Source organism: Orycteropus afer, unplaced genomic scaffold, assembly GCF_000298275.1.
Source record: "Orycteropus afer afer isolate SDZICR_OR568_19922 unplaced genomic scaffold, OryAfe1.0 scaffold00250, whole genome shotgun sequence".
NCBI classification, from domain to species: Eukaryota; Metazoa; Chordata; class Mammalia; order Tubulidentata; family Orycteropodidae; genus Orycteropus; species Orycteropus afer.
Window position 1 is genome coordinate 607,004 of NW_006921837.1, and position 14,111 is coordinate 621,114.

Here is a 14,111-nt window from a genome sequence, read left to right on the forward strand (position 1 = left end):
TATAATATTATATAATATATATTATATTAATATGTATATATTATATAATATTATATAATATATATTATATTAATATGTATGGATCAGATTCAAGAGAATGTTTACATATGGAGGTTGTCAAAATGTTGAGCTTGGATCTTTTTTTCTTTTTTTTTAAACATCATGGGATTTCAGCTGTTTCTGGTTGAGGAGAGTATGTTGGGCACAGGTCAGATCCAAGCCGTTCCTAGTTTCTGATCTTCTACTGTACTTCTGCCTGGTTTGGAAGGCAGACCCACGTCTATTAATGCCTTTAGGTTGTCACTAGCAGCACTAATTGCTACTGCCCTCTGGAGCATACAGGTCCCTTTATTAGAAAATTCTGGTTGATGGGCTATCAGGAACCATGACTTTTACTCTACAGCTGTAGATGTAGATGGTTATTCTACAAGTGTCATGACTTCTTATTCCTCAGCTCCCAGCACAGTGTACCCAGTGCATGGAGTATGTACAGTGTATCTACTGTATCCCAGTGAATCCACTCTGTGAATATTTGTTGGTTAGTGTTCCTTTGGACAAGTACATGGTATACATTTAACTGCCTTTCAACCATTAATTCTCTGCCACCCTTAGAGGGGAGCCCTGGCCTTATTCTTTCCTTATTATTCTGTACAACCTTTAACTCTAGAATGTCATTTTGAGTCATAGTTTCTGCTCTGCCCCTTTAGCTTTCTGGGCATGTCCTTACTTTTCATGACTGCTCTACGTTCAGTCCAGATAATTTTTCTTTTTGGGGGTGGGAACAGTGGAAAAAGAAGGAAAATTGGGCAGAAAGGGTAAGAATAACCCAACATGAGCATTGAAAAGCCAGCCTTTTTCTTCAGAGCTGCCAATCTTTGGAAAAACACACACAGCCAGTTTCGCTTTTGAGTGAGTTTTTCTGCTGTGTAGTGGCTTGAGTTCTTAGAAGACCATGATGTCACTTGCCTGTGCTATAGGTGGCTTTTCATGACACCTGTATCTGGTGGTGACCTTGAGCAATCACAATTAGTTTCTAACTGAGACACATAGTTGGTGATGGAACAAGCCACACAGTTTAAGATAAACACTTGGAGGAGGGAAATCTATGTTTGCTGTGTCTTGCAGCACGTTCTGTGGACAGATAGACTGTAGTTATTGATTCTCAGCTATTTCATTGATGTCTCCAGAGACTTGAGCTGCAGCTGTCAGGAAGAAAGGGCACATTGCTCAGCACTTGATTCTGAAGGCAGGAGAGAATAAACGCGCACGGCGTGTGACACATACAGGGTGTTACAGTCTCCATTATTCATTCATTACAGGCTCCTCACTAACCCCTTCAACCCTCACATAACCCTGTGAGGAGGTCACCAAAGATAGAATATGGAAACATTTTTCCACAGCCAGGTGGCTGTGGAAAAATGTCTTTGGACTCAATGTCTTAACAGTCCCTACACTTTTCTCCATCACCTATAAGGAGAGCTGAGCTCAGAGAATTACTTATCCCTGGAATATAAACCATTTTGGCCAATAGAACTAGAACAACAAAAGAGAACCAAAAACTGGCTGCTTTCAAAGCCTTCGCCATCTGGTAACTGTTTTGTCTTTATCATTAGCTAATGTGTGGCCAGTAGTTGCAGCTTAACACTGGTCCTGGGTAACCACTGTTTTCCTCCTACTGAACCCTGTTAACCCCAAACAGCTTCAACGTCAGTCTCCTAACTTTGGCCATATTATAGAGGCATTGGTGCTGCTGCTGAAGAAAGTTTCCTAGAGGACTTAGTTTGCTCTGTTTCTCTCTCTCTCTTTCTCTCTCACTCTCTCTCTCTCTCTCACTCATTCACTCACTCTCTCTCACTTTCTCTTAATCCAAACTTTAAACACGCTACTGAAACACTCTCTGCCCAGTAGGTCTCTAATGTGGGTTCTAGTCTTGCCTCTGTGTTGGTGTTCTGTGTCTGCTGCTGATGCTCCAACTGACCTAGGGAAGGCACTTAACCTTTGGAGTGTCCCTTGTCATTTACTCTGTTTCACCAAGGTTAAGTTAACTTTCAGGAGTCGGGAAGAAAACTCATTTTCAATGAACAAGATATTTAGGCAGCTTTTCTGCAGGGTTCCCATACTGGTACTCATGGTTCACTTTGAAAGTCTCCTTGATGACAAGACAACACCAAGTTTCCAGGTTCTTTCCTCTTTCTTCCAGATGCCAGTATGGACAAAATAGCTTATGATGCTTATCCCCGCCCACCACTTCCGAGACATTGAGCGGAAACCAGAATACCTCCAGCCGGAGAAGTGCATCCCACCTCCCCACCCTGGTCCTGTGGGAACCATGTGGTTTATCCGCGACGGCTGTGGCATCGCCTGTGCCATCGTCACCTGGTTTCTGGTCCTCTACGCGGAGTTTGTGGTCCTTTTTGTCATGCTGATTCCATCCCGAGACTACGTGTACAGCGTTATCAATGGAATTGTGTTCAACCTGCTGGCCTTCTTGGCCCTGGCCTCCCACTGCCGGGCCATGCTGACGGACCCTGTGAGTATGTCTGGGCTTGTTTTGACCAGCCCACTCTCTCCTCCTCTGGCCCTGGCACGGCCACAGCACACATGATCCTCCTGGACCTTGGGAATATGGAGAATAGGAGAGCCAGGGCTGGTGTGAGAGAGCGGACTCAGGCCCACTTGTTCAGAGTTCCGTGGAACTCTGACTAGGGATGAAGGTACAACATCTGTATCACAGCCTATCCTTCTTGGTTGAATGATACTGTGTATACATTGGAGCTGGCGTGGGAGGGGTTTGGTCTTGGGGAAACCTAGCCTTTAGTTAGAAAGGTGCAATCAGATGACCGTGGAGACAGGCCCAGATGCTAAGAGCAGAAAGCATGCTGGGGAAGTGAGTCTTGATGGGTCAGCATGGGGCTTCCCTGTGAATATAGGACTGGAGCTAGGTAGATTTGAAATTAAAGCCATATCTAATCCCAGAAACCTTATATGGAAATGGCCTTCACTTTGTTTGGGCAAGGCTCATCTTTTCCTGAAAAACTAGACAAGCCTGTTTCAAGCCACAGCAAATGCCTGTTGGTGAATATCTGTGGGTGAAGTAGTAGTGTCCCACCTGATGACTTAGCTAAATATACCTAGCTGTGCAAGTGGCTATTGAATGTCTGTGAACCCTAGTGTTAAATCCTCACCCCTGTTCATTATCTTGTATAGGAAAAGCGAGAGAGTATATTATTTGATAAAGACTTCTTGTGGCCTAATTGTTTCAGTGTGTAGGACATGTGTGTTTAAATTAAGAAAAGGAAAGCAAGCCAGCACTACTAATGGCACTGGTCCCATCAATTTCATTTCTGTGATCCCCAGGGAGAGTGCTGTAAAGATGAAGGGGTCCTGCACCAGTTACCTTCTCAATGGTCTCCATTTCCTGCTGGTTCAGGTGGTGGGTTTCTAATCTGTCCCAAGGGAAGGCAGCTTTCCTGGCTCAATTACATGTCAGCCACTGGTCAAGACAGTGCAGCACCTCTTTTCACGCAGGCGCCTCCTGCCTCAGGAAGGAGTGCAAACAACGGCAGGCAGGGGCCTATTAGCCCGGTGTCAGCACTCCTTAAAGGTTGGGCAATCCTACTTCCGTAGTGATACTGCCTCGGAAACCCAAGGAGGGGTCGCTATGAGTCGGGGGTGACTCGACGGCAAGTAACAACAACAACAAGCACTCCTTATGGGGTCTTTGAGCAGCCAACTCCCGAAGGAAATGAAGTACCTAGTTGTAATTGTAGATGCGCCAAAACACATATTTATAAAGAGTGTTCCCAGTAACTTCATCCTGGTCATGCTGAAAACAAGTTAAGGATTGATTCAAAAAGTTTTATGAGTCCCTGGCTACTAGAGACACAAGGGCAAAGACGTTATGTTGCTCAGCTTCTGTTTTCTACTAAGTCCTGGGCATTGTTCTGCCCTCAAGGTGCCTCTGTGTTGAGGAAAAGATAGGTGAAGCTGGACCATGAGATGAAGGCTCTGGGAGAAGGAGTGGTTACTGTGGGAGAGCAAAGGAGGAAACTTTAACCAATCTAGAAAGAGGTGGCTATGATGGCAGGTTGCCTGGAAGAGGTGATCCTAAGTCTTGTCAGCAGTGGAAGTTGGCAGGTTAGGTAGAAGGCAGTGAAGCAGGAAGACACTGAAAACAGAAGGAGCACAAAGATGCAGAGGAATGTGGGAGTGTGGCTCCTGTAGGGAACAGGAGCAGTATGGAATGGTGAGAACTTAGGAGGAAAATGGGTTTAGGTGGTAGTGTAGGTGGAATACCACAAGAGCCCTGCTGGACAGTGGTTTAGAGCTTAGCTGCTGCAAAAGGCCAGCAGGTCGAACCCACCAGCCACTCCAAAACCAAACCAGACCAAACTCACTGCCATCAAGTCGGATTCAACTCATCGTGACCCCTCCTTGGATTTCTGAGGCAGTATTACTACATAAGTAGATTGCTCTGTTTCCTTCAGAGGAGTGACTGGTGAGTTTGAACCGCTAGCCTTTTGGTTAGCAGAAGGTTAGCAAATACCTTAGGCACTACGCCACCAGAGATTGATATGGCATCTGCTTCCATAAAGATTCCAAAACCAAACCAAACCCACTGCCATCAAGTCGATTCCAACTCACAGTGACGCCCGTCGGGTTTCCGAGGTGGTAAATCTTTACAGAAGCAGGTTGTCCAGTCTTCCTTCCATGGAGTGGCTGGTGGGTTTGAACTGCCAACCTTCTGGTTAGCAGTCAGATACCTTAGGCACTGCACCACCAGAGCTCCTGGAAACCCTACGGGCCAGTTCTACTCATCTTACAGAGTTGCTATGAGTCAAAATTGATTTTGTTTGCTTTGTGGGAGGGATACTAAAGAAATAGGGTGGGGTCCAGGTGATGAAGGGCAGCCTGGAGCCCTTGAGAATTTTAGATGTTAAAGTGAGGAGGTAAGAGTGAAGAGTGAGGAGATCCCCTGTCAATTTACAAAGATCCCTCTGGCAGGAATGAGGAAGAGCCCTGGGGCACTGATGAATGGAATGAAGTGGGTGACTATGTTCATTGAGCCCTACTAGGTGAGAGGTTTCCTTCTGAGCAATGCCTACAGCTGTGAGCAAGACAGAAATCCTTGCCTCTGGCAGCTCGCATTCTCATGGAGCACGTGGATAGTAAAGACTTACTGAATAGGTAATTTCAGAAAGTGCCAAGTGCTTTAAAGACAATAAGCAGATTGGTGTGCTGGTGCCTTTCCTAGAGTGGAGTGGGAAGGCCTCTCTGAGGTGGTACACGAATGACAGGAAGCAGCAAGCCAGGCACAAGGAGCTCCTATGAGGCAGAGGAGAGAACAGGTAGAGACAGGAACGTGCTTGGCATGTTTGAGACACAGGACTAAAGCTAGTGCAGCCAAGGCACAGCAAGTGAGGGATGCTGGAAGAGGCTGGTGAGGGCTGCAGAAACCAGATCATGTGGAGCCTCGTAAGCCTCATGAGAACTTAGAACTTTATTCCTGGTGCAGTGGGAAGCCACCAGAGAGGCATGATGAAGTCTGGTTTTAAAAAGGGAATGGATTGTGCAGGTGATGGGGGTTTAGAGTGGGTGAGTAGAAGGAGGGAGAGGAGAGGTATTGCAGCGGTCCATATAAGAGATGGTGGTGGGAAGCAGTGAGACTGGATAGAAGCGCTTGGATTTGGAATGTTTTAAGCCAGTAGTTCTCAAACCTGATTGCATATTAGAATCCGCTGGGAGCTTTTCAGAAGTACTGATGCCTGGGCACCCTCCCTAGATTCTGCTGTAATTGGTCCAGGGGCCCTGGCTATTGGGATGCTTTAAAGCTCCCAGGTGACTCTCCTGTTGAGCCAGCCTCAGAACCACTGTTCTGAGAGCTGACAGAATGGAGATGGATGCAGAGAATGCCTTCCAGAGTCTTGGCCTGAGCAGCTAGGGATTGATGGTGCCGTTTATTGAATGGGAAAGTCTGGAGGAGGCACATACAGAAAGTCAAGACTGGGCTTGTGGAGGATCAGGATTGGAGAGTGAAGCATGCAAGTCATTGGTTGATAGAAGGCCTGTGAAACCAGGGCAAGGGGAGGAAACTCCTGCCCAGCATTCCTGCTGCCCTTGCACAGTCTTTTCTTGGATATCTCGCATTGAAGCATATGGCCTCTCGAGGGACCTCCTCCATCTGGCTCCCTGCAGTTGGATGTGGGAGAACACAGTTCCCACTATGGTATGTGGCTCAGCTTCCAGTCCTAAATGGGTGAAAGCCACAGACTGTATCCTAAACATCAGTCTGCTTCTCACAGGTATGTTTTGCTGGTGGCTCCAAAGAAAACTGGGCAAAAAATGAAGAATCTGTCAGATATCTACCACTAGTAAGAGGAGCACCACAAGGCATGTCCTACAGATGTGCCCATCTCTGGATCTGCCAGCTTCCTATGGACTCTCCATGCCACCACCTGCCTCTTCCCATTGCCGGCATGTTATACAAAACCCAGTGTATAAAACAAGTGGAGCTGCGGAGGAGCGAGCATCTGAGGCACTACGGTGGCACCCTGGGCTTCTAAAGACCACAGTGGGATGCCCAGATCCCAGGCTATAAAGGTGGTCAATTAGGAGCTTGTTATTAACATTGCAAGGAGCCTTGCTGGTGCAGTGGTTAAAGCACTTAGCTGCTAACAGAAAGGTCAGTGGTTTGAGAGATGTGACAGTCTGCTTCCATAAAGATTTACAGCCTTGGAAACCCTTTGGGGCAGTTCTGCTCTGTCCTATAAGTAGCTATGAGCCAGAATCGACTTGTTGGCAGTGGGTTTTGGTGGGTATTAACACTGCAAGGAGAGTCTGTTTTTAGAAAGGATTCACTGCAGGGTGCTAAGGAGTTCTTTAATGGGCTTATGCTGTTATGTATCTTAAGAGTTCATGCTGCATGTAATTTTTCAGAAAAAGTTGCATCCTAAAGTTACAAACAGCATACATACTGCATATCATTTTGCTTTGTTAGTCTTACTAGTAAAAAAATTCATCTCTTTAGGTTACCCCAAATACTTTGCACACACAAAAAAAACCAAACTCACTGCCATCGAGTCAGATCCAACTCATAGCAACTCCTCCTTGGGTTTCTGAGGCAGTATCTCTACAGAAGTAGATTGCCCAGCCTTCCTTCCAAGGAGTGGCTGGTGGGTTTGAACCACCAGCCTTCTGGTTAGCAGTCAAATGCCTTAGGTACTATGCCACCAGAGCTCCCAATACTTTGCTATTTTCTTGAAATTCCTACTCCTCATGTAACACCAGAACATTGTAGCCACCACAGCTTTCTGGACCATTTAGCAGTCATGTACTCCGGTGCAGTAATAAATGGGTCCGTGTGGAGCTCAGGCAGGACAGGGAAGAGGGAAATGACTCACCAGTGTATATCAGCCCCTTGAAGGTGAAATGCCCATTTAATATTTAGCACACAGGGGTCAGCCTACAAGCAGAGGACAAATGAACAGAGGAGGAGGCAGGCACAGTACGGGCAGTGGGCTGGGCTGCGGGCAGCACGCTTGGGCAGGTGGGCAGATCTGTGTAGTGTTCAGTCTCCTGATGCCCTGTTCTTGCTACTCTGGGGGGGGGGTGATGTCATAAAAGGAGCGTTCGGTGTTCCTGGAACACTCCAGATGCTCACGGCTCCACGTAGCTCCACTTGCCCTGAGGAGGCGGACTCTTGAAGACAATCTGGACTCAGAAGCCCTTTTCTGGACACCCTCTCTCTGCCTCCCCTGCCTTCACCACCTGTTATTTTCCAATTAGAATACATTTTAGTGCCTCATCTTGTGAGATCCCATGTGAAGAATTCCCTTTAAAATTTAGATCTGGGACAGCGTCTGTCTCCCAAAGGATGCTAAGAGCTAAGAAACAGAGCTTGTTTCCTTTTGTCCTGGTTGCCAGGTGAAAAGCCAAGCATTTGCTGAATCACAGCAGTTGTGTAATCCCTTATGATCAGCATATTTTTTGCCCCTCCTTTCTTTGGCTCTAACCTTCTATTAACCACATTATAAATTACCTCATCTGAGATATCAGAAAAAGAGGGATATAAATCAATGTAACCATGCTGTTAAGGAAAGTCTGCATCTCTTTGCCCCTCCCTCCCTTGGAATCTTACCCTCTGGACACCTAGCTGTAAACAGACCTCACATGACCACCTTGGACCACTGCAGGCCACTTCCTTTAGTTTCAGCTGCCACAATTCATCAGTGGGAATAGTGGGACTCATTTTGACTGGACAGTTAGTACTCCTTTCTGGAATCTCTCCCAGTGCCTGTATTGAGCACATACTGTGTAAGAACCATTCGGCAAGCATTTACTAGTGTGGCAGCATGATGTGGGGCCCTGTGGTAACACGGGAGGAACAGCACTGGGTCATCCTGTAGCACACAGTGCTGGGTGCAGCCAAGGAAGAGCCTCATCCATCTTACCCAAAGATTTTGGTTTCCTGGGTCAGGTCTGGGGACTTGCCTCAGAGTTTATTTGAGTAGTGATCTTCATTCTCCCTTATGGTGGGCAGCTTCTCATACTTGCCACTGAGCAACTTACATATACCAATGGAAAAATCTTTCTGGCTCCAGAGAGAGGAAAGTGACCGATTCAGGAACCACCTATCCCCTACTTTTCTGTGGAGCAGACAGGTGGCCTCATCAAGCAGGCCTGCAGCCAGTCCACAAGGGCTGCACCTGTAGGGTAGCCACCTGTGTTCCTGGCAGAGCCAAAAGGGGGAAGAGCATCTGCCCAGACCAGTAGGTGTGCACATGTCTTGATCATTGTGGCCTCAAAAACAGTTATTATCCTTGTTGCTCAAAGTGGACAGGAGAGTTGAATCTGTGAAACCACTGATGTTTCTTAAGAACCTCCACCACTTTCCATGATTGTCCTTTTTTCATTGTTGCATTGTCCTATGTACTTACTGAAGCAGTCTTCCTAGAACTGTCTCCATCCTAATTAGTGTGTCACCACACTAACAATTGTTGACAGTAAAATGACACTATGACATCAAGGTAATGAAAAATGCTTCTTTCAAGGCACTTAATAGAAATATCTGATAAATGCACAGTTTGTCACCTGATAGAGGCATGGGTTGTAGGCTTAGATTGCCTGGCTCTGAATCCTGGTTCTGCCACTTATTGGCTGTGTGACCTTGGAAAGTTGTTTAACTTCTTAGCTTTAGTTACCTCATCTAAACAATGATAGTCTATCTCATAGGTTTCTTGTCAGAATTAACTGGGTAAATACACGTAAAGCACTTGGGACTGTGCCTTGCATATGGTAAGCACTCCATAAACGTCTGTTGTATGGTCATTATTACTTAGCTAGGATTTATTGAATGCATGCTCCATGCCAGGCACTGGGCAAGTTCCTGGGCTACAAGTTGAAAGGCATTGTCTCTGCTCTTGTGAAATTACAGGTATGTAGGTAGCCTAGTGCCTAAGGCATTTGACTGCTAACCAGAAGGCTGGTGGTTCAAACCCACCAGTCATTCCTTGGAAGGAAGATTGGGCAATCTACTTCTATAGAGATACCACCTCGGAAACCCAAGGAGGGGTCGCTATGAGTCAAAATTGACTCAATGGCAATGAGTTTGGTTTTGAGTTTAGGAGATATTGGTATATAATTAAATAGTGTATGTTATAATCAAGGCTTTGAACCAGTTCAGTCATGGCTGATGCAGCAAAATCAGAATAGACCCAGATTTGTAAAATGTGAATGTACCGGAATGATAACCAGAATGGGAAAAATTAAGAGTTGAAGCCTTGGAATGGGAGGCTCAGAAGAGGCGTAGTGAGCATTTTCAGAAGTCTGACGTGGGATATTGGATTACTGCCAGGACTGTGGAGAGCAACACACATTCAAAGCAGTGCAGTTTTGAGCAGGGCACTACTGTTTCCCCCTCTGCCAGGCAAGAGATTTGGTTGCTATGCAACATCCACGCTGCCCTTCTTTTCTGAGAGAGAGATTAAATTTCTAGCAGGGCATCAACCTGTAATTCTTCTATTGCCATTATCGTTCCAGTTCATGCACATTTGACAAATTTGGGTTCTTTCCAGTGTTGTTTTGTCAGCCATGACTAACTGAGAAGAACATGTTCAAAGCCCTGGTTATAAGATAAATATAAGCTGTAGTATCACAAAGTCCAGAGATGGGTTCTGCCTTGGTGGTGGGCCATCTGGAAGAACAGCAGAGGAGGCATCCCTGAGCAGATGGGGGTTTGGGTGCATAGGGCAGGTAGGCTGAAGGGGGATGAGGGTGGATGGTGATAATACTAGGTCCCTGAGGGCAGAAGAGCAGTTTGGAGAGAGTGATGCCTTTGGGAATACCACTGGAGAGGAAGAGAGGAGACATTGGATCAGGTTTAAGTTGTGGTAGTCACAATTTAGCATTGCTGTCAAGTTCCTTCTGATTCATGGCAACCCTACAGGACAGAGCAGAACTGCCTCATAGGGTTTCCTAGGTTATAATCTTTATGGGAGCAGATTGCCAGGTCTTTTACTCCCACAGAGCAGCTGGTGGGTTCAAAACACTTTTCAGTTAGCAGCCAAGTGCTTAACCACTGCGCCACCAGAGCTCCTTGCCATCGTTCCTAGGGAGTCACTTTTAGGTAAGGGGAGCAATATCAGATCCCCATTTTAGAAAGTTTCCTCTGGAAAATAGAAGAAAAAATAGAGGCAGGGCTGCAGGATGTGAGGAAGAGACAGGCAGGGAGACCTAGAGGTTTTCTGGTAGTCCGGGGCAGGTGATGAGGGTCTGAAGTAAGACTAGGACAATGATATATCAAGGAGAGATAGAACTCAAGACATGAGTTAGGGGCAGAATTAACCTGGTACAGTGGAGGGCATGTTGGGCAGAGGGTTAGGAGAGTTGGGATGACTCCTGGATCTCTATCCTGGATGACAGGGTAGACAGATGTGCCATGGACCAGGGAAAGGAGAATAGAGGAACAGGTTCAGGAGAAAGTACTGAGTTCCATTTCAGCTTTGCCTGTTGAATGTTGGGGGCCTCTTAAACAACCAGATAGAGATATTTGTAGCTCCAGAAGAGGTCTCTGTTGGAACATCATCGCTGGGTGGTAACAGGGAAAGTGGTGGATATAGACAAGATTGTCCAGAAAACTACAGAATGAGTAGGGAAGAAAACTGGCTGGGGAACCCTGAGGAACACCAGTGTCCAGTAGGAACAGAATCACAAGATAGATGGACAAGACATAGGCCCATAGAGGCAGCGGGGAGATCCAGACAAAGCACAGTCCCTGAAAGAGAGAATGACAGGGAGGAGGTCTGATGGTTGGTGATGAGACCCCCAGGAAGATGGCACTAAGCAAGGGCACATTACTGAATAAGCAAGATAAGCACAGGCTTACTTACGCTTACTTGCTAATCTGTAGCAGTTTAATCTGGGTTACTTTGCTTACTGGGTACTCTGACCCTGCCAGGGATTGTAAATTTGAAAAAAGGTGTTGATTCTGTAGGAATGTGCTCTGGGGTTGGGAGGGAGACAAATGCTAGCCATACGTAGAAGCAGAATCTTTGATGTGGTGAAAAAACTGTGAAATAGTTTACTACAGATTAGTAAATAAGCACAAGTAATCCCGTGCTTGCCTTACTTATTAGGTAATCCAACAATGGGGCTAAGAATTGACCTTGTGATTTGGCAATAGGGAGTTGCTCTCTGATGTGATAAGAGCAGTTCACTGGAGTAAGGGGGAAGACAGGTGCCAGAGAGCAGTGGGCTAAAGAGTGAGAGGGGAGGCAGAGATGGCAGGTGTGTAGGACTTCAAGAAGCTCAGCTGTGAAGGAGAAGGAGAGCATGGAGTCTGCTGAGAATTCCAGGGAAAAGCTCTGAGGTATGGGATCCCTGAGGACCAGGATTAGCTGGAACTCTAATACTCCATGATGATGGGAACAGATGGATCCAGGGACAGAGAAGTTGGGAAGGAGGGAAAGAGGGCAGGGAGATGAGGAGTATGAAGGGGCTTTATCCCAGTGGCCATAATTTTCTCTGAAATAGAAGAGGAAATGGTTAAGGGTTGAGGCCCGGGCTAGCCACAAAGGGGAGTGGCTGATGGAACCCACATCACACTCTCCCAATATGCACACACACTCACCACATTTTCCCCACTAAGAACTCAACAGAATTCTACCAGAGAGGCTGGAGAGGGTCTGACACAACCAGAGCAGATCAGCTTTAACAACCTCTGTGTATTTCCTTGATGAAAATGATGACTTGAAGCACTTACTGATGAATATAGAAGATTATAGTCTTCAGTATGAATTACATCTCAACATAAAGAAAGCAAAAATCCTCACAAATGGATCAGTAAGCAACATCATGATAAATGGAGAAAAAAATGGAAGTTGTTAGGGATTTCATTTTACTGGGATCTACAGTCAACACCCATGGAAGCAGCAGTCAAGAAATCAGACATTGTGGTGTACTGGGCAAATCTGCTGCAAAAGACCTCTTTAAAGTGTTAGGAAACAAAAATGTCACTCTGTTTTGTTTCGTTTCCCACTCACTGCTATTTCTTTCTTTTCCTTTTTTTCTTTTTCAGTACAAAATTTGTTTACATTCAACAGTTCATGTACATTTGATTTCATGCCCTGATTACCATCCCCAACCCTAACCTACTCTCGTCCCCTGTGATCTCCCTCCCCCATGGCTTTCTTAACTATGCACTCCTGTTTGTCCAGCTTTCCCTCCATGTGTATGCTGCCCCTCTGGTGCCCCATGGCCGATTGCTCCAAGGGTGTAGCTCCCTAGAGCAGGTGGGTGCATCACCCTGGGTTCGGTGTTCTACATGTAAGTCTTTCTACTGTTGGGCTGAGAGCTAACCCTTCGGAGTGAGTCTAATCCCAGGCCTGAAGGGTATCCCAGGGCCATAGTCTTGGGGGTCCCACCAGACTCCATCCAACCAGTAATGGTGGTCATTTTTGTGTTTTCGGATTTTGTTCCACATTTTTCCTCCCACTTATCCAGGATCTCCAGTTTTGATCCCTTCCTGAGTGGTTAGCATTGGTAGGTAGGCACCATCTAGTTCTTTTGGTCTCAAGGTCCATCATATCCTTGGACTAATTGTTTCCAAATGCCTTTGATTTTCTTCACTCTTCTTTGTTTCAGATGAGAGGAGACCAGTAGTTGCATCTTAGATGGCCACTTGAAAGCTTTTAAGACCCCAGTTGCTACTCACCAAAGTAGGTTGTAGAACAAGATTTTTATGTACTACATTGTGCCAATTGAGCTTGGAGTCCCCTAATACTATGGTCCCAAGTCAGCAGGCCTGGAAGAAGCAAAGACGTCACTCTGAAAACTAAGGTGTACCTAATCCAAGCCATGGTATTTTCTGTTGCCTCATGTACATATGAAAGCTGGGCAGTGAATAAGGAAGACTGAAGAAGAGTTGATGCCTTTGAATTATGGTGTTGGTGAAGAATGCTGAAAATACTGTGGACTGCCAGAAGAACAAACAACTCTTTCCTGGGAGAAGTGTAGCCAGGATGCTCCTTGGAAGCAAGAATGGCCTATCTTCTTATCACCTACTTTGATCATAAGGAGCTCTGGTGGCACAGTGCCTAAGCCATTTAACTGCTAACCAGAAGGTTGGCAGTTCAAACCCATCAGCTGCTCCATGGAAGGAACATGGGCCAATCTACTTCTGTAAAGATTTACCACCTGGGAAACCCAATGGGGGTCTCTATGAGTCAGAATCAAATCGATGGCAGTGGGTTTGTTTGGTTTGGTTTGGTTAATTTGGTCATGTAGTCAGAAGGGACCATTCCCTGGAGAAAGATATCATGCTTGGTGAAGTAGAGGGTCAGAAAAAAGGGGAAGACCCTCAACAAGATAGATTGACGCAGTGGCTGCAATGATGGGCTCAAGTGTAACAAGGATTATGAGGCTAGCACAGGACCAGGCAGTGTTTCTTTCTGTTATATATAAGGTCACTATGAGTCGGAGCTGACTCAGTGACACCTAACAACAACGTGTTTCCTTTAAACCAGATTTAAACCAATTCCACTGTGGGGCCCAATACATATTTAGGAAGCATCGGAGCATTTTTATGATTCTATAGATTTTTTTTTTTTTTTTTT

The 14,111-nt window shown here is 45.9% G+C and overlaps 1 protein-coding gene across 1 annotated transcript in view; it reads left to right on the forward strand.

The window, feature by feature from the left end:
• Positions 1–2,224: 2,224 nt before the first annotated feature.
• Positions 2,225–14,111, forward strand: part of ZDHHC3 (zinc finger DHHC-type palmitoyltransferase 3) — a 56,579-nt gene continuing 44,692 nt past the window's right edge. The window contains exon 1 of the mRNA XM_042782158.1: positions 2,225–2,530. Within this exon, the coding sequence (XP_042638092.1) occupies positions 2,225–2,530 (306 nt within the window). The remainder of the gene's footprint in view (positions 2,531–14,111) is intronic.